The sequence below is a fragment of the Lissotriton vulgaris genome, chromosome 1_1 (assembly GCF_964263255.1).
Source record: "Lissotriton vulgaris chromosome 1_1, aLisVul1.2, whole genome shotgun sequence".
Lineage (NCBI taxonomy): Eukaryota > Metazoa > Chordata > Amphibia > Caudata > Salamandridae > Lissotriton > Lissotriton vulgaris.
In genome coordinates, this window is record NC_141685.1 from 2,131,762,331 (window position 1) to 2,131,783,668 (window position 21,338).

Here is a 21,338-nt window from a genome sequence, read left to right on the forward strand (position 1 = left end):
TTTGGCTAGGTTTGTGCTAAAGAAATACTATATACATACATACATTCCTGTGGACAGTTTGTGTCAGCTCCCATCCCTTCAGCCATATGGATAAAGAGCAAAAAGATTTGCCATCGCTGGAATTATGGAGACACCTTTACCTTTTGACTGGCCCTGACCATTATGGAAATGTTTTGTTTGACTAGATAAGAGCTAGCCCTTCAAGACAGGTTCTAGGGATTCATCGTTCTTAGGGTGGAGCTCAGCTTCAACTCCACAAATGAATGTCTGGTGACAAACAGTACTTCCGGCATTTCTGTGACTGGTCAATGTTCCCTCTCACCAGAGATCGGTGTGCTAGCTTTAACTCAGATACTCGTACTGATTCACAAAGGGCCTCCGCGGTAAACAACCTTTACAACGAAACTTTTACAACGCACTACCATTATGACGCAACTTTTGCAACGCAAACCATTACAACGCATTGCGCTGGGGGGTGCTCTAGGATAGGGAATAGGTTTAATGTACTATCCAACACCTTCCCTATATCCACGGGGACTGGAGTTGGAATAGTAAATTAAACTATTCACTATCCAGCGCCCCAAAGCACTATGCGTTGTAAAGGCATGCGTTGTAAAAACCGCGTTGTAAAGGCATGCGTTATAAAAGCATGCGTTGTAACGTCATACATCCGGCCTTCGCACTCGTGGTGGAGGGCCCGCAGTCGTAGCTGGACCTCCTCACTGTAGTTTCTCATTGCTGAGGTCCCGCCGTGAGCTTGGGCCCCCCACCACGACTGCAGGGCCTCCGCCCTGAGGGTGGCGGTCCTTTGTGTATCGGGCCTTCAGCTCTTTAGCACCCTAAAATCACAATGTTTCTGTCAGTGGGAATCCCATTTTACTTTTGGGTGGAAAGGTTTTCGGTGTTTAAAATAGTTTTAGTCTTTATGATATAGTTGACTGACTCTCAGTATTCTGTCTGGTAAGTTCCATCTGGACTGTTACTCAAGCACTAGTAAAATAGTTGGCAATGAGGATTTTAAAATAGCTGTTAAATCACAAAGTTGCTCCATGTGATAACATGGCCCATAGATGCTTATGTACATGGATTATCCAAAAGCAGGACAGCAGTAGCTTTGGCCCCGGGAAATAGTGGTAAATGACACTACCCGCTGTAGATACCACTCTAGTTCATGCTGCCTTCTCTTGAACCCTGAGAATAGGCCTCACAGGTGCGCATATTTATGTGACAATACTGGACACAGGGAGGGAGCACACTCCTGACCTCTCAGCCGGGTCGCCCCTTCACATTCTGGTACATGCAGTTCACACGATTCAGGACAAAGTTCGTAAGTATTGCACCAAGGTTGGTGCAAGCAGGTGCTTGGTTCAAGGTATCTCTAGACAAGAGACATGGCTCGTGTTTCAGGATAGTATCCTTCATCAGTAGAGATCAGTTTGGGGTGGCTAAGAGGCTGCCAAACAAATATGTGACAATACTACCTAGCATTAGTGCGCGTCATATGTATACTATTAAACCCCAGGGGTGTAGCTTGGTCAGGAAGATGGGAGGTGGGGGGAGGGGGGAAGCTTCAGATTTTCCGACAATGCGGCTGGCATATAATGTTTAGATACTTTATATGACAAGCAGGGTGCATGAGAGGGGCCCGAGGGGCAGTGGAAAGGGAGAGGAATGCGGACTGGTAGGAGTGCTAAGGGAGAAAACAAGCTATTTTGTAAAATAACCAATATTTTTGAGGACGTTCAAAACAGAGTAAAAGTGTTCGTTTTTATCTGTGCATATGTAAAAATGACTGCTGAAGTCCGACTGACATCTCACAATACCTGACTGAAAGCACCGGCACCCAACGACTTGCCGGAAAATACATTTATTGGGGGAGGGAGTGTAACAGCCCAAATTAACCCCCCCCCCCTTCCCTCCCCCTCATGGATAACAGCGGGTGAGGGGATGCAAGGAACTACGGGGCATATTATCAAGGGGGTTTATCTCTGCTTTTTTGGCTTTAAAAGCCAAGAAAGCGGAGATAAAATTATCTCCCTATTATCTAGCTGCAGCTAACACCAGTTAGCGACAGCTAGTAGGAGATAGCGATCATCTTGGGCCCCACTTTGCATGTCAGTGATATTTATCACTAATGAGATGCAAAGTGGGCGTGCCAAGATGTTAGAGACTGAAAACAGTCGCTAACATCGCTATCTCCTATTACCAATTTTTGGAGATATTCGCGCTAAGCGGGAATATCTCCAAAAGCTAACACCTGCCCAGAGCAGTTCTTAGCCATGTTATCCAATGGGAGGTGGATAACATGGCTAAGAGCATTAGCTCGGTAATGCATGAATATCGCTGACTTTTCAGCGATATTCATGCATTGCGGCCGTTTTTTATCGCATTTGCGATAAACCTTGCTAATAGCAAGGTTTATCTGCGATAAAAATCGCCGATGTGCGGCGATAATTTTTGTCTCTAAACAAGTTAGAGACAAAAATTATCGCTAGTTGTTGGTAATATGCCCCTACATTTTTTCAGCAAACGCGATATTTTTTGCATTTAACTCTAAGAACGAAGCAAAACAGTGGAAAGTTAAGAGTGTCTTGAAGGGTAAATAAGTGTCCTAGCTTTTTCTTATTGTAGCATCTGGTGACATCTGTATATGGAGGCTCATCAGTGGCGCAGAGATAAGTGGGTCCCAGACTTTTGAAGGGGGTGGCCCCTGAATGGCTTGAAATTGTTCCGAAAGGGAGAAAGGTGCAACTAGGGACCCTGCAACCTCCGCCCGTCTTGTACTGGTGCCGTGTGTGAGAACTTGGGAATCGGGGTAGTATTAAAGAGTCATTTTGACAGATGGTCAATGAACCAAGAAATATCGGCTTTGTTGCGGTTCATTCAATGCTTTGCCTGATACAGGTATTCCATTATAATAAACTACAGGTTACTGTCTGGCTGTCAGATCCCCTTGGAAGCTAGGTGTGCTAGGGCCTTAACATTTGAGATGTACTCGCATGAAAGCTGAATTTATCTTTCGATTGCTATGAACCAACAACATAAAACTGAAATTCAAGTTTTGAGGGAAATGTTGTTTTTAAGGTTGGACATAAATCCTCTTTCCTCCGTTTTGTCTCCAGCGCTGGTGTTGGCAGGACGGGCACCTTCATCGCACTGGACCGAATCCTTCAGCAACTGGACTCCAACGACTCAGTGGATATTTATGGCGCGGTGTACGATCTGCGGCTCCATCGAGTTCACATGGTTCAAACGGAGGTGAGAGACCATTCTGTGTCACCAGCAGCCTATAGGACAGCAGAGTCAGCTGCCAAGCACACACTGCAACCAGCTGCTAATCTCACAGCAGAGGCAGCTGCCAGTCACACAGCAGAGCTGGCTGCACACAGCGCAGCCAGCTGCCAATCTCCAAGCACAGCCGGCTTCCAATCACTCATTAGAGTCTGCTCCCAAGCACACAGCCCAGCCAGCTGCCAATCTCCCAGCACAGCCGGCTGGCAATCACACATCAGAGCCGGCTGCACACAGCGCAGCCAGCTGCCAATCTCCCAGCACAGCCGTCTGCCAATCACACATCAGAGCCGGCTGCACACAGCGTAGCCAGCTGCCAATCACAGCACAGCCAGCTGCCATTCTCCAAGCACAGGCGGGCAACTAGAGCCGAAATTTTTTTGGGGGGTGGGGCTTAAAAATATTTTGGGGGGCTAATTCTTCCAACCACAGACAGAGTGGCTGTAAGAAGGGGTGAACACACAACAAACGCCTAATTTACCATTAATGGCGTTTTAAAGACCTGTTAAGTACTCGAGTGCGGCTGCAATTAGTTGCTCGCCAGCCCGCGAAGATGGGTCAGCTTGGGCTGACACACACGACGGGGTCAGGGGGGGGTGGGGGGGGGGCTGAAGCCCCGTGAGCCCAATGGTTGTTGCGCGCCTGCAGCCGGCTGCGACTCTCCAAGGAGAGGCAGCTGCCAATCACACATCAGAGTCTGCCCCCAAGCACACAGCCCAGCCAGCTGCTAATCTCACAGCCAAGCCAGCTGCCGATCACACATCAGAGCCATCTGCCAAGCATGCAGCAACACCGGCTGCCAAGCACACAGCCCAGAGAGCTGCCAATCTCACAACAGAGCCAGTTGCCTATCACACATCAGAGCCGGCTGCACATAGCGCAGCCAGCTGCAATTTGCAACCCAGCCAGCTGCCAATTTTCCTGCTCAGGCGGCTGCCAATCTCACAGCAGAGCCAGCTGCCAGCCACAAATCAGAGTCGGGTGCCAAGCACACAGCGCAGCCAGTTGCTAATCTCAAAGCCAAGGCAGGTGACAGTCACACATTAGACCTGGCTGCACACAGCACAGCCAGCTTCAATTTACAGGCCAGCCAGCTGCCAATCTCCCAGCACAGTCGGCTGCGAATCTCACAGCAGAGGCAGCTGCCAATCACACATCAGAGTCTACTCCCAAGCACACAGCCCAGCCAGCTGCCGATCACACATCAGAGCCGGCTGCACACAGCGCAGCTAGCTGCAAATCACAGCACAGCCAGCTGCCAATCTCCCAGCACAGTCGGCAGTAGAGGATTGCTAGTAAAGCAGCACCAGTCCCAGGCTTCCAGGCAGACTCCTGGAAATGTAGTGACACTTTCAAGTGTTTCCTCACCGTGGCATTGTAGGCAAGTGCACTTCTGTGTTGGTAGAGCCTTTGCAGTTAGACATAAAAAAAAAATCGAACCACAGAAAGAAACATTTTCCTTTTGAAGAAACCCCTTCTACTCTGCCACACTTTTTAGGGGAATTTGGCTCTCCTTCTTACCCTGGACGCGGATTTACTCAACCCTTTTACAGGATCCAATCTCCAATCATTTCCAGGCTGATAAAGGATCAGTGAGCAGATTGTGAATGCCAACAAAATCGTGAGGCAAGCCAAATCATGCCTTGTTATGGCCACTTCCCATCCCTTGTACGGGTTTATTGTTTATGTCTGAATAAATGCTTGCAGTCATGGTGTACATTAATCCAGGTGTATATGCATTTAGGTCTGCTCTGCTGCATATCCTTTAGTTGCTAATTGGAACGTTTAAGTCCAGACAATGATGGCAGTGAAGGAATCAGGCCTTTAGTTTTGACAAGCTTTTGATAGACAAGTTCCCACTGTGCATACAGCAGGAGACTGACTCCTGTCAAGGGTGGGAATACTTATGTATCTAGGGTAGTAACAAGCAGTGAAAATGTCTACAGTTTGTTGGTGTGCAGGGGAAGGAGTTTCAGCATGGAAAACATATTTTGCCATGGAGGGACACAAAACAAAACACTTTAAAACTTCATTTATGCATGTGTAAATGTAGAATGTTGCCATTTTTAATACACCTGGTAATCTGTGACAGTCATAGCTTCCCTTGAGCACTTTTTAATTTTTTGTTGTTGAATTTCATGAAAGTCTGAAATATATAAACCACAAGTATCAATTTTCAAATTTACAGCGGGGTATTCGTTAATTAGGTGCGTAGTAAATCAAAGCAGTGGGTGTCAACAATTGGGTTATTCGTCCACCTCTTTTTTCAGCACTTTTATCTTGGTTTACTGCTAACATTTCCAGCTATTTTATTATTTTGAACAACAGTGGTCCCCAGAAAGAAAAAAATAGGAAACTAAGTAATGAATATAGACTCAATTGTTGCTGTATTAAGTGGACTTTTCCAGCTGGACAGAGGTCTAAAATTTACTTGTAAGCAATAGAGACAATAGTATGCAGCAATACATAAAATAGGACACAAGCCTGTGTCCTACTTAGCCAGTAAAGTACACAACGGGGGAGAAAACGAACAATTGGGGGTTCAGGAAAAGCTTTATGGTTTGTTACACATAGGAAGTGCACAGTGTCATGAGAAGAAATCGCAAAGAACACCTTTACAGCAAAATAAACAAAAGTTTTGGGTGTATAAGGTGTATTAAAGTGTCGACGGCGTTTCGATCCATTTGGAAAATGAGCGGATCATCATCAGGACGTTGAATTTATGCCTGTTAGATAGAGCCTCATTAGCCTAGGGGAACAAGGTATGGAGGGAAAATACACAAACGAAAAATTAGGAAGGAACAGTTACACAGGAAGGTCAGTGGCAACAACACAGCATGCAACTCAGTTGAAGGAGGTTCTGATTGACATGCACGAATATGTGTTAAATTCAGGAACGCTTGTAAATCCGGTAATATCTTTATTTCTTCTCATCATTTCCTCTTTGCACAAGTGCTGCATTCTGCAGCAAACATATGAAGAGAAGAGGAAATTGCCTCGAAGAATTATTTTTGTGCAGGAAGGTATCCCTTCCTACACAAAAACAATCCTGCCCGTTATGCAGGCACCTTTACACCGGGGTGCAAGGGTGTCTGCATGGGCACAAAGGCAGCGCATAGTACGCCAGTACAAGGAGAGAATAAAAATGTTGGTATCTTTTCCGGCTTCTTAGGAGAACCCAGACCGTACAGAGCATCCTGGACCTGCCCAAATGAACCCACATCACCCCTCACCTCAGAAACCTCCACTTGCTCCCCATCTGGAAGAGATGTTATGTTATGTTATGTTATGCGTTTTTATTAGGCGCACAGATGCTCCAGCCAAGGAGCGTCCTGGCGCCCGACAAGGCAGCTGCACAACACAACGAAACAATAAATCAGACAAATTTAAAAACTAAGGGAATAAAAAGGTTTTCACCGCACGGCGGAAGGAGAACAGATCCCTCAGGGCACGGATCGCCGGGGGCAGGGAGTTCCAAAACACCGCCGCCCGAACTTGAAAGGAGCGCCCACCGGCTCAACTCCGCTTAAAGCTTGGGACCACAGCCAGTTCTAAGTCAGCCGATCTTAAAGCCCGGGCTGGAATGTAATGGGCCAGAAGAGCAGCAAGGATCATTGCTTGGGACCCCTTCAGAATCTTATAGGCGACACAAAGGACCTTAAACTGAATCCGTTAGGCCACCGGGAGCCAATGCAATGAGCGCAAAGTGCTAGAGGTGGGGCACGATCTAGGTAGGCCTACCACCGATCTTGCTGCGGCATTCTGGATCCGTTGTAAACGCCCAATCTCTGCCTGGTTCAGGCCGACCAATAGGGAGCTCGCATAATCCAGCCTAGAGATGACAGTGGCTTGGATCATAAGTTGCCTAGTGGGGGCATCAGAAAACTTGAGCACTGGGCGGAGCCCGCGCAGGATACCAAAGCAACAAGCCGCCGTACGTTTGGTATGACAAGCAAACGTAAGGGAAGGGTCCAGCCAGACCCCGAGGTTCTTAAGCTCAGCAACTGGGATGGGAACAGGACCCAAATCCCCTGGCCACCATGCCAGTTCCAGTCCCCTGGCCAGATGCCAGTTCAATATCCTCATGCACGCCTACAAAGCCCTTCCTGATCAAGGACCGGCCTACATCAACAACCGGCTTAACTTCCATCTACCTGCAAGACACCTTTGTCCTCCACACTACCCGCTTCCGTTGCAGCCGCTAAGACCTGGAACTACCTGCCGCCCCACCTTCCAAACAAATGCAAAAAGAACAATTGATGGACAGAATACAGAACAATGTCATACATTCACCACAGTACAGAGACCTGGGCCTAAAATTATCGTTTTTTCCCCCCATGCCATTCCAGTTTGAACCCAGACATAAGCGAATCAGTCTTGACCCTGCTCCCTATGGGAACAGTCCTGCCCAAACAGCCATCCCACGTCCTCCCTGGACTGGAAACAAACATTCTAAGACCGGATTTGGGGTTTCACCCCTCATCAGTCAGGCTAGCTTGACTACCGTGGCATGGAGAGTACGGGGCCCACGTCTGAGCATACCCGTCCCACTCGGGAAGACAAATTCAAAAAGAACAATTGGTGGACAGAATGCAGAACAATGTCATTCATTCACCCCTGTACAGAGATCTGGGCCTAAATCTGTTGTTTTTTAGTTTCCAGTGCCATTCCAGTTTGGACCCAGTCAAACAGTCTTGACCCTGCTCCCTATGGGAACAGTCCAGCCTTAACTGTCAGGCCAGGTCCTCCCTGGACTGGAAACAAGCATCCTAGGACTGGTTTCGGGGTTTCACCCCTCATCAACCAGGCTAGCTTGACTTCAGTGGGAAGGAGACCAACGGACCCATGCCTGGGCATACCCGTCCCACTCGGGGTGACAAACGCAAAAAGAACAATTGATGGACAGAATGCAGGACAATGTCATACACTAATGAACAGCACCTTCCCTGGCGGACATCAGAAAGAAACTGGCTATTCGACAGAGACCTCGCACCCCAGAGCCCAGATAACCCCAGGGGTGACAGTCCTACCCTCTACAAAGGCGGATTGATTTATATGTTTTGTTAACATAGAGCATTTTTGCAATCTCCCTTTCATTCAGTGCAGCGTAGGAGGTTCCCTTACTGTGCTGAGTTGCATGGAATAATAGTAAATATTCCCCCAAGGCTCTCAGCTCATTACTGACTGAGATAGCTATTGAAGACACCTAAGACTGTAGATTCTGTTGCATTCCGGTGTTTGTAGTTTTGATGATGCCTTTACTGCCGATCTGCAGCCATGGGCAGTTGTAAGTTAAAATGTGGGCAAGGCAGAGTGAGCCTTCAGAATAGTCACGGTCAGTAAACTGAGCCCCATTAAATAAGGCATTGGGGAAATCATTTACAGTGCTTAGAAATGGCTGACGTGTGGTACAAAGCACTGGGTAAAAAACTATATATTATTACTATTAGAAGTCGCACCTCCAACACTTGCAACTTGGGGTAACACGGACACTGGAACAAGCCCATCATCCAGCCTCAGCTAATGAGCACTGGGGCCTCAATGTCAGTAACTTGTTGTTTTGACTCATCTTCCACTGGCACATGCTTGAGTCAAAAAGAAGATACATGAATATCCTTGCCCTTTCTTTGCACTCATAAACCTCTGAGGAAGGCAGGTCCTCGGATTGTTACCTGACCCAGACTTGTTAGATGCCTAAATCCAGTCCATCCCCCCTGCTGGGTCAACTACCAACTTCCCTCTTCCCCCATTTACCGTTGTTATGAAATCATAGTTAAGGATTACTGTCACCTGTACCTAAACTGAGACCGCTCGGAGGCTACCATGGTGCAGTGCTTAATGTGAGCCGGTGGTTTCCGGTGTGCTACACCTAATTGTCAACACCGGCACTTATGACAGTGTGCCGCATGGTGGTGCTATTTGTCTAATTTAAGATGATCACAACACCAGTTGTTTATTTATTCAATCTACATTAAAGATGACTGATATTTGCCGCCCAAGCAATTCTTATAGCTTTGGGGGCCTGGCATAGTCTGAATCCTCACACTGGTAGGAGTGTGATGGTTAGTAGGTCAGTTGGTGCTGTCACTCGCAGGGCTTGCAGGGGCAATGTGTGGTTCAAGCTGCAGTGGCCCTGGCACTTATGTTTATTTACAAATTAAGCATTGCCTTGGTGGCTTGAAGCGGTTATTAAACCCTAAATAAAAAGTGTATTTTTGAACCCTAAAGAAAGGATTTGGGGCCCGATGTAGGTGCCCTAATACCGGTCGGAAACGGCCGAATTCGGCCGTTTCCGACCGGTATTACGGTTTTCAGATGTAGGGCATGCATTTACAGAATCGGTATTTTACCGATTCTGTATTTACCGATTCGGTAAAATTACGGAATCAGTAAATACAGACTCGGTAAAATACTGATTCTGTAAATGCGGATGTAGCTGGCACATGTCAGAGTGCCACAGGTCTTTAAGAATCGGTATTTTACCACCCAATCCAATTGGGTGGTAAAATACCGAATCTAGGTGTGCATGCACATCTGTGCATGCACACCTGTGCCATGTGACACACAGACATGCCCATAGGGCATGTATGTGTGCCACATGGCACACAAGCCTGTAATTGGGGTGCCAGAGGGTGTCAAAGTGACACCCCCTGCACCCTTGCAAAAATAGGTAATTACCGAATCAGTAAATACCGATTCGGTATTCCACATTGATTCCTATGGGCTTCAAGGCCCATAGGAATCAATGGGGGATACCGATTCGGTATTTACAGAATCGGTAAATACCGAATCTTACAGATTCGGTATTTACCGAATCAGAATTACCTACATTTCCCCCCTCTAATTTACCACTTCTTAAATACCGAATCAGTATGATTCGGTATTTTAGAAGTGGTAAATTAGATTTACCTACATCGGGCCCTTGATGTTTCAATCCTCCCGTCACAGCCGTAACCTATAAAGAAATTCTGTTTAATGTGATGGATCTCTTGCGGGCTGAGATGTGGTCGTCTCGTATGCAAAGCAAAACGTAATCAAACCATGGAAACAGAAATATAAACTTTTTTCGGGTTGCAAAAACGGTAGTAGTTCGGCTTCAAAACTGACAAACAGTGTGTGTCCTGCCTGCCGAACAATAGCAGAACAGAACTGGGTGAGAAATGGACTAAAAGCACAAATAATTAAAACAGGAGGCACCGTTGAGAAATATCAAAGTAACTTTAGCACAAACATGAGAAGGAGATATTGGAACGAGGGCGGTGCTTTGGTTTCTCTCACCCCCTCTCCCATAAAGTAACAGGGTCGGTAGAAGGAAGGAACCCGCCCACTTCCTCACTCGCCAAAAGCATTTTTTTGGTGAGATTGATGTATGCACATGTTTGTCAAGTGCATTAGTGTGATTGCAATCGATACTGACACATGGACCCGTGGCTGGTGCGCTAGGCACTTCACTGATTGGTTGTTCCTTTGCTGTTTCTAAACTGTGTCTGCTTTTCGATGTTGTTGTCACAGTTCGTGGCTCGGACTGCGAATACCTCTGACCCTCAGCACAGGGTGAAAGAGACGATTTGTGCTCAAGGGAAAGAACTTGTCCAAGTCAACGTCACTCCAGTCGCTCGGTCGCCCCAGGCCAATGCCGAAGGAACTGTGTCAGCAGTGGCTAATGACCCGCACCCTTTTTGTGATCATATGTAATCAAAGTGCATGATAGGCTGCTTACTCGTGATTTCTACTCTGTTTTGATTGCTTCTGGCTTTATCTTGCTTACTGGACTAAGCCTTGATTGCGGTTCAACATAGGCTATTCGGAATTATCCGCACAAAGCAGGCTCCTGCTGTGAACTCATAACACAGCAACACCTTCACCTCTGATTTACATTTCTTTAAAATCATGGTGTATAGAAGGAGGGATCCTAGTGGCGACAGGACCATGGATGGAAGGTAGGGACGGATAGATAGAGACAAGTTGTGGGTACCTGGTCTCAAGGAGCTACTTTTTATTTATTTTTATAAATCATTCCATGAGAGTTCGTGTGTTTGATTGTTCTTTCTCACATGCTGCTCTCCCCCCAAAACTCTTACCTCTGTTGTTTCTGCTTCACATGCCCCGCCCACTCCCAACCCGCTTCTTTATTGCTTCCAGCCCCACACAGGCCCTAAAATGATGTGTTTATATATTGTTGTCAGAAGGTCTGGCAGCAGCCATTTGCTGCTGGACCATTCTGCATTCCAAAAAGCTCTCTGGCATGCCTCTGTCGCTCTCCTAACCACTCCCCATTACTTTTCCTCGACCCCTCCACCCTTCTTTGTTGGTCCTCCATACCTCATGCTTATTATATTAAATTCTTTTTAGGGTCTTGCAGCTGGCATTTGCTGCTGGGCCACTGCATCACAAAAAGAATTTCATTTTTGTATTCATTGATCCAAGTGAATTCATAGTCGTATGAATTTTCACTGATAGGCAAAGTTTAGCAAAGTCGGCAAACTTAGCAAACTTCTAGAGGGAATAGGGAATAAGGATTACAACCTTGCTCAAGCATGCAATATAGTATTTACCATTTAAGTTGTTGTAAGGAAGTGGGTTTCTGTTGCAGTAAACCCCCCAATTTTTGCCTGATAACTGATGCACTTTTCCTTGGTGTGCCCTGCGTCCCTGCCAATCAGGTACCCAGGGCCTGTGTTCCTTCCCTAAAAACTGTACTAAAGCCTAAACACAACTGGCCTTTCCGGCCACAGGTAGGCCCCTCGTAAATGGTACCCTAGGTACCCAGGGCACTGTGACCAGAGGAGACCACTAAGGGCTGCAACACTTATTGTGCAACCTTAGGGGCCCTGTACCCTGACACACATACACTGCCTTGGCAGGCTGAGTGTCTTGGTACAGAACTAAACAGAGTCAACATGGCACACATCCCTGTGTGCCATGTCCATAAACACACTGCCCTGGCATACATCAGTCACTGTAGCTGGGTGCACTGTGCCAGTGGTGTGGGCACAGGTGCATGAGCCCTGTGCCCCTACAGTACCCAGGGCAATTCCTGGGCACTGTAAGTGCAGTGATGCCATTAAGAGTATATGGTGCTGGAAGGTTGTCATTACGTACTCCACAGCACCATAATGGCTACACTGAAGACTGAGAAGTTTGGTATCCAACTTCTCAGCACATTAAACCCACACTGATGCAAGTGTGGGATTTAATGTAAAATGCACTACAGAGGGCATCTTAGATATGCTACCTGAAATGATATGCCATCTTTCGGTCCCCCGCCGAGTCCAGCTAGCAAAGTGAGAAATCTAGGCGTCATCTTCGATGCTGGCCTCAATTTTATGGCACATGCGAATAAAACTGCGGCTTCAGCTCATATGAAATTGAGAATGATTAGGAAAATACTACCTTTCCTACCAAACACGGCCGGGAAAACACTGGTCAGCTCACTAGTCCTGTCCTCCTTGGACTATTGTAACGCTCTATTCTTAAATGCCCAAGTCCGAGTGACAAATAAGATGCAGTCAATCCAAAATGCAGCCGCACGAATGCTGGCTGGGATCCCCAAGTTCGCACCAGTTACAAACATCATTAGGGATCTCCATTGGCTCCCGATACGCAGCCGTATCAAATTCAAATCGCTGTGTATTGTTTACAAGTCACTCAATAATCAAGGTCCCCACTTTCTCAAACAGAATCTTCTCCATCATGTCCCAACCCGATCTCTTCGTTCCTCTATTCAGAACTTCTTGGCTGTGCCTTGCACTAGAACAGTCACCTGGGGCGACAGGCGTTTCCTGGTTGCCGCCCCTAGACTCTGGAACACCCTTCCTGCACATATCCGAGCAAGTCCCTCCCTGTTCACATTCCGCAAACAGCTAAAGACGTGGTTATTTGACCAATAGCCTTGTATATCTTCTTTACCCCAGTTGCTGATCCATCCCTTAACTAGCGCCGAGACGCCCACGGGTATTCGCCGCGCTCTACAAATGTCAATAAATAAATAAACCTAACCAACTACCAATGTCCTGACTGAGGGGCTGCCTAGGCTGCCACTCAGCAGACATGTTGCTGGACCCCTGGGTAGATAGCCATCTGCTCTCCCGGCCTGCAACAATGCACATCCTGGGGCGAGGTGCTAGGTCTCCTCCCCCAGGATGGGCAGGGGGAGCTTTAAAGGCATGCTGCCTTTGTGAGCTTCTCCAGGCCTCTTGCTGTACTCAGCAACTGGCCCCACCGGTTCTGACCCCCACTCTGGTGGGAAGACAGGCAGGAAAAACAAAGGAAGGGAAGGGGGTGTGCCAGCCTCTGCCAACCCAACCCCTCAGGTGGGAGAGGCGAGGTGAAGCACAACTCCGGGCTCCCGCCATCTTGAGGATGAGGAGCCCTGCCCAATCAGAGATAGGCTCCTGCTCGCCTCCCACAGGAGAGGAGCAGGTTAAGGAGTGTACTCACCCCAGGACAGGGACCCATTGGTACCTACCTTTATCCTACCTGTAACACCCCTAAAGTTTGTATTTAGGGACACCCTTAACCTTCCTTCAGCAGATTCCGATTTAAAACCAAGAAAGAAGAACAAGAAGAAAGACGACCTGCCGTGCAGCTGCTAACAAGTGGACAACACCAACTGACTTCGCCCCAGCCCTACCAGCCTGTTGATCCTTGAACCTGCTCCTGCTAAACCCCGGCATCTCCTGCAGACAGCAACCTCGAAAACTCCGTAGGACCTGCCTGCCTTGCTCAACTAAAAGACCGGGACTCCCATGAGCAGTGGTTCTGCTCAAAAAGCAAGACCCCTTGTGCCAGCCAGGAACCGCGAATCCAGCACACTGTGCACCTGCCTAGCCCGGCCTGTGCCTGAGTGAACAAAGACCCTGAGGACGTCCCACCGGCGATTGTGACCTGAAATCCAGTGCCCAAGGACCCTCCTCGACGACCCAGACGCCGCCTGCAGCCTCACAACCAGGGACCCCTCCAACCGCGACCAGCTGAGGGTAAGATTTTCTGACGTCAAAAGACACCCCTGCACCCGGCGCCCCACGGCCCCCTGGGCCCAACTCCTGGGTGCCTACCTATCCTCCAAGATCCCAACTTAACTCTCAAAGTGGTGGTCGCTCCTGAAGAACCTCCGTCCCCGAGCCTGCAGCCTTTGTTCGACATCCAAGTCTTCCATTGAACAACATTGAGCGCCTGACGTCTCAAAAGCAACCTGCACCCAGCCGCCCGAGTGCCCCTGACAGTGCAACTTTTGTCCTAATCTACTTCCCCATTTGCCCTGAGCAAGTGATCAGGAGCCCAGCTCTCACAGCCACGTGGCCTGCTTCCCAGCAGCCACCAACCAAAGGCCCCCTGCTGCCCATAGGCTAACACTGGGCCTAACTACCTCTGCACCCGGCTGCCCCGGTGCTGCTGAGGGTGTAAAAACTGTACCTACTTGTATTGTATTGTAATTTGGATTTATAAAGAGCACTGTAACCTAATGGGCATCCTGGCGCTGTGGGACCCCAGGGCATCCTGGGGGTCTCACATATTTGACCCTGTAAGAGCCCTGAGTCTATGCCCAGAACCTTAACTCTGCCAGTCGAGTACTTACCCAAAAGCCGATAACTCACTTTTCTTCCATAGGGTAACATTGACTGGTTTCACTTGGAAATTCTTCTAATTGTGGAGTTTTGGAACTTTAAAATATTCATCTAAAATCAGCTGAACAACGAATTCCAATTTGCTCACCTGTTATCAGGAGAGAACCCAGTGCTGCATCTTTTAGCCCAGCACTGACCCTGAAAAGTAATTTTAACCATACTTACCAGTAACTTGAATTTCCTTCCATAGGAATCCATTGTCTGGTTTTCACCAGAAAAGTTTCTGTGTCGATTTTCAAAAACTACAAATATTCCTTAAAAATCGCCTGTATAACTTAAACTCATTCTTTCAATTGTTTACAGGAGATACACCAATGCTGGATCCAGGATCCAACACTGAGTAAGAAAAAGTAAAGATAACATTACTTACCTGCTAAGTGAATTTCCTCCCATAGGATGACATTGGTGATGCTATGTGAAAACGTTTCAAAGTGTCAACTTTTAAAATACAATAATATTCCTTAAAAATCACTACTGTAACCAAAACGATTTTACTTAACTGTTTACAAGAGATGTCCCATGATTGAATCTAGGATCCAGTCCTGTGGTTAGAAAAGTAATCTAAAGTGTAACTAATTACATTTATCTAGAAATTCCCATTGAGCTCAATGTTGCATTGTGTTTGAAATTGTGTTGCCTATTGCAACAACTGTAACTATTTTAATCAAAAGTCTATTGCCTATTTGCAAAGTATTTAACTAAAGTAACTCATCCTGAGAAAGTATATTTTGTTACCTTGTTGGTTCTAAAATAAAACAACTATATAATTTGATACAAACCAATTGGCCTAGAGTTCAGTTCTTGAGTGTGTCAGACCATTTGCTGACTGAGTGTGTACAACAAATGCTTTACACTGTCCTCTAATACTGCCTTACTGCTCGACCAAGCTACCACTTTAGAGAGTAAGGTTATATCTAACTTTAGCCTCTGCCAAACTTCTTGGAACTGTGGACTCTGTGCACACTGTACCTTACTTTGGTCCAGTATATACAGAGCCACTTTCTTACAGTTGTTCCATAGCATTTAAAGTCATCACCCCGTAAACAAAGGTAAGCAATTGTGAAGAGCTTTAATGAAGGCAATATGTAGTCATGAGACTTCTTATTAGAACTGAAGATTGAGCAATACAATGAAAAAATGCAAGGACAATGACTATTTGCACCTCAATGCTACGGTGCTAAATAGAAGCCACACACCCTTTCTACGTTCTGTGTTGTTTAATTGCGTGCAGCCACAACTTTATTTATGTCCATGCCTTAAATTATAAAGAAATTCTGTGGCCTTATTTTTTAATTCCCTCTCTGATACTGTCTCCCCGTCCTGCAGTGCCAATACGTCTACCTCCATCAGTGTGTGCGCGACGTGCTGAAAGCCAGGCAGTTAAGGACAGAGCAAGAAAACCCCCTATTCCCCATCTATGAAAATGTGAATCCAGAGTACCACCGAGGTAAGTGACAACGCTCTTAACGCTGCCTCCATTTCCTGTCACAGCGGCAGCCGCCATTATTGTTCAACCTTTAACCTTCGCACCTCCATTTCCGTTTCAGACGCTGTGTATGCGAGGCATTAGAAGAAAATGTAGCAGTTATGGAGTATCTAATGGGATGAAACGTGAACCACATCGATGCTTTTGTATCTAAGGCACTCCAGCGGTGTCTAACATTTCTGTTTTATGCTGTGTATAATTTATTTGACATGCCACTTTGAAGGACTATGTATAATTTAAATGTATTTGATATTATTGTATATAACTGTATTGGCTGTTACCACTATGTAAATATGTATTTTTTCATAATGTTTAAAATTAAGCTTAAGATATACTTATTTTTCCACACTAAAGATTTTTTTAGAACATTTTATACATAAGCTTTTATAACCACAGTAACTAAGTCATGTTTAGATCAAAATGTTTCTATCGGTTGCTTACTAAATTTGAACTGTGCTGCAACCACACTGTTGAATGCGCTCAGGAAATTTGTGCTGGAGTCAATCAATGCCATCTGCTGTGGGAGGCCATTTTTATATGTATAAAATTAAGACTTGGAAGCCATTTTAATACCCCAGTGAATTGTGGATCATTACTTCCGCAATTTCAAACGTCTCACTTGATATCATAGCAGGTTGTAATTGTGGGCAAAAATATTAGAAATTAAGTTATTCCTCCAGAAAATCAGCTATTAAATCATCAGTTTAAAGTCTATGGGCCCGATTCACAGAATGAATTTAAGACTCAATCCTAAACTTACTACTATTTTGGTATTCACAGAATGCACTTACTACTTTTGGCATTCACAGAATGAACTTACTACTCTTGGTATTCACAGAAGTTAGGATTTTGTCTTAAGTTAGTCTTAAGACAGACTTAAGACAGACTTAAGACAAACTTAAGACAGACTTAAGACAGACTTAAGACAAAATCCTAAGTTCTGTGAATACCAAAAGTAGTAAGTTCATTCTGTGAATACCAAAAGTAGTAAGTTTAGGATTGAGGCTTAAGTTTATTCTGTGAATCGGGCCCTTAATTATTTGGCATGGAGAAACGGGGGCGTTATGGTCATGCTTACCCCGGGGCACAGTAGCAAAAAAAACCTTGAGGAGTGAGATGCGTATACACAATGTGGGGACCGCATCTCAAAAGAGTCTCCTGGCCCAGAGACATTCTGGGGCACGTGTTTCAAGATTGCCATTAGTGGAGTCATACATCCAAAGAGTCATGGGCACAAGTCTCAATCCTCATGTCAGTCAATAAAGGCTCCTGAAGAAACAAATGTGCACCAAAGAGAATATCTTCAGCCCCCTACACACTTTCTCGTCATTCTGTTTATTTATTACAATTGATGTCCACAGTCGATACACATCTCTGTGGGAAAGCACAATTCAGCAAATGTGGAGTTAAGTTAACATAAGTACCTGCTGATTCATCATGGGATGCAGTTGAACAGAAAGTCATGATAGGCCATGAACCACCTAATTGCCAAGTGCTATGATTTAACAAATAGAGTTCAATAGATATGCCCAGATGAATGGCTGATTTGTTTCCCACTCCAGTTACTGTCCGTATCTGCTTGGACATGGTCTCTTGTTGGCAAAGTGCAGTAGGCAAAATCCAAATGTTGAATGTAAAAATTCACTAATTGGCAAAGGGATATACAGAAAAAAAACACAGCTTGTTAAAAGCCAGCCATTTGAAGAGGAAGCAAACGTTTGGAGAGATAGGCTGAAACAGGTGTAAAATGGGTAAACAAATGAACCTCACAGTCTTTTTCTGCTCTCATCTGTGAAATGTACAAAAAAATCCAGAAGTGGGGAACACCATCAATTCTCTGCCCTTACTTTACCACCCTGTTTAACTCCGGTACACAAGCCATAATGCTGTGACTGTCTGTACTTTATGTAACTCTGTTTTTGTATTTTTGTATTCACACATTGCCCCAAGAGCACCCTGAAGCAGCTGAAAGGCACCATGTTAGTGCTACATTAGGTGCCTACATAAATAAAAAAGAAATATATTAAAAAAAGAAACAAGAATCTTCGTTCAGTACTGTGTGTTTGTGTTCACCCACAACGAGAATGGGTTTTGGGTGGGAGCCGACGAGAAGGGTCTGCCCCCCACGGGTGATTGGGAGAATGGGTCAGCCCAGAGTTAAAGTGGGCTTGAGGCGTGCTATATTTGGGCTTTTTTGTGTGCTTCATGTAGCGCACATATTAGGCTGCCTTTTTAGGTTCCCCTCCTATTCCATTTTCTGAGGCTAACATGGTGGTTGGCCCAATAACGTTTTTTCGCTCCCCCTTCCACATGATTCGCCTTCCCTTTTTTCTGGGTCTCTAGTCTTTGATTTTCCATAGGTATGGCCAGCTTTAGCGTTTTTTTTAGGTGCCTAGTTTTTTTTTCTTATGCGTTGTCGCTTGAAGCAGGTGCCTGGTGGTGGGCCATCAAGTTGGCATGATTCTAGAGCAAGGTTATTGTTGTTGTCGTAGGTGAGTAGGACAATTGGGGGGTGTCAAACAAAAGTTTAACATGGATAAAAGAAGGAAATGAAATGTTTTGTTGTAGGAATGTAGATAGTTGGATCAGTAATAAAGGTTAAGTTAAGCGGTAGGAGAAGAAAAGGTTAAATATCAATAGCAGGGTAGAATTTAGGAAGTTGTAGTATTATGAGGTAAAAAGTGGAGTGGGTACTTTAGGGTTAGGGGATTAGCGATGGTAGGAATTTTATGTATAGCTAGTTTTAGTTTTGTAAAAGCAAGGCCTAAGGTTAGAATGTAATGCGCACTGGTTTCAATAAAGCAGCCTTTTTCACACCATTTATGACTCTGTGGTATGTGCTGATCCCCATTTTGGTTCAGACAGCAGTAACATAATAATGTTTGTGTCTTTGTAATATGCACATTCATTCAATGAGGTATCTTAATTCTAATATGAGATGTTCAATGTTGCCCACCTCAATGATACTCCTTCTATTGAACTCGAGAGTATGAACAGCACGGTAGATCGATGAGGATGCAAACCAGTGATTGGCAATCAAAAAGAGAATGGACACTAGTATCTGCAAAAACCAAATCGTTTTTTATCGAGAACCCTCATAGACTTCCTGGATTCGTGTCGTAGCGGTATATCTTTTCTCCGCCCCCTCAGGAGTCATGGCATAGTCATTGGGTTGACGATTGACGTGCAGGGTGCCTGCCTCACCAGAGGCTACTTCTGGTATTTACAGAAGTGTCCAGAAATAAAAAGTGGGTAGAAAATTTAAAAATAATGAATAGTTCAAAAATGGACTTAATTTACAAAGACTAATCACTAAGCTTAAAAACCATTGTGATATAGTGGTAGTCGAGTTATTGAACTACCATATCGTTTTCAAAAAAGTGTCGACATGTTTCAGCTCTCGGGGCCCTACAGGGTCAGGGGAGCTTTCGTCAGGACAAGGACAAATAACAAACATACAAGTACACACACTATTTGTGTGGTTCGAATAATGATGGCATGGATTTTCCAAGCTTTTTAGTTGAGTTATTAGGCATCAACAGGGACTGGGAGTCGCTCCTGGAGTTTCACCATGCGGCCCGGATTTCGTGCCTAGTGCTGACTCTGCCCCTGGATCAAAAGCTTGGAAAATCCATGCCATCATTATTCGAACCACACAAATAGTGTGTGTACTTGTATGTTTGTTATTTGTCCTTGTCCTGACGAAAGCTCCCCTGACCCTGTAGGGCCCCGAGAGCTGAAGCATGTCGACACTTTTTTGAAAACGATATGGTAGTTCAATAACTCGACTACCACTATATCACAATGGTTTTTAAGCTTAGTGATTAGTCTTTGTAAATAAAGTCCATTTTTGAACTATTCATTATTTTTAAATTTTCTACCCACTTTTTATTTCTGGACACTTCTGTAAATACCAGAAGTAGCCTCTGGTGAGGCAGGCACCCTGCACGTCAATCGTCAACCCAATGACTATGCCATGACTCCTGAGGGGGCGGAGAAAAGATATACCGCTACGACACGAATCCAGGAAGTCTATGAGGGTTCTCGATAAAAAACTATTTGGTTTTTGCAGATACTAGTGTCCATTCTCTTTTTGATTGCCAATTACCGCATAGGGGATCTGAATGGACTCCATTTTCCTCTTCCCTCCCTCCTTGATATTGAAAGATGCAAACCAGTGACCAGACGATCAAACACAGACTATTATAGAAAGTGTATTATCTCACTGAATTACCATACCAGGCAAGAGTTCATGGGTAGCTTTCCTAGCGGTGAAAAATGAGAAAGAGATGACAGCCTCTCCCAGATCTGAACTACATTGGGAAATTACAACACAAACATTTATACGCATTTCATAGAAATTGGTGGGATGCACGTCTGAAGTAGAAACTATTTCTGTTTCATACAGTGCACAACAATGGTTTTTGTCCATATAAGTGTGATGAAAAGCTCAATTGGTTTAATTGTATCCAATGTTGACTCCTAGCATATAGACAGACTATTAAAGGTAGGCTGTTCATGACACAAATCTCTGTACTCAAAGAGAGAATGAAGTGGAGGCAATGTCTCGTACCAGCAATGTGTTAGTAAAGTTTTAAGTATGGCAAAGATCCTTTCCAGTGTCTTCAACCAGAGTGTATGTCATGTGGAGTATCGGAGAGATCCTCGCTATAGCAGGTTATGTTAACATCAATTTACCTCAGGTTGTACACGGATATTGTACACAATGCTGTGAATGGAGATCGACCTCACATTCCAACAGCTGCAAAATTCAGTTGACCTCCTCAAGAAAGGGAAACATTGTTGGTGATAGAGGCCCATATTTACAAAGGTTCATCTTCGGTGTACTTTTTTTACAGCAGACCCGACACAAAATCCGGTTTGGGATTTACAATCATTGCAAATTGAGATTTGCATTGGTTTGTTATAAAAAG

The 21,338-nt window shown here is 45.3% G+C and overlaps 1 protein-coding gene across 2 annotated transcripts in view; it reads left to right on the forward strand.

Annotated features, from left to right (window-relative positions):
* PTPRB (protein tyrosine phosphatase receptor type B) overlaps nt 1-18,409 on the forward strand; it is a 471,570-nt gene extending 453,161 nt beyond the window's left edge. For both annotated transcript variants that reach the window (XM_086921879.1, XM_086921886.1), the window contains 3 exons: nt 3,123-3,258; nt 16,245-16,365; nt 16,466-18,409. In XM_086921879.1, coding sequence (XP_086778005.1) covers nt 3,123-3,258; nt 16,245-16,365; nt 16,466-16,488 — 280 coding nt within the window. In that variant the 3' untranslated portion in view covers nt 16,489-18,409. The remainder of the gene's footprint in view (nt 1-3,122; nt 3,259-16,244; nt 16,366-16,465) is intronic.
* Nucleotides 18,410-21,338: the final 2,929 nt, after the last annotated feature.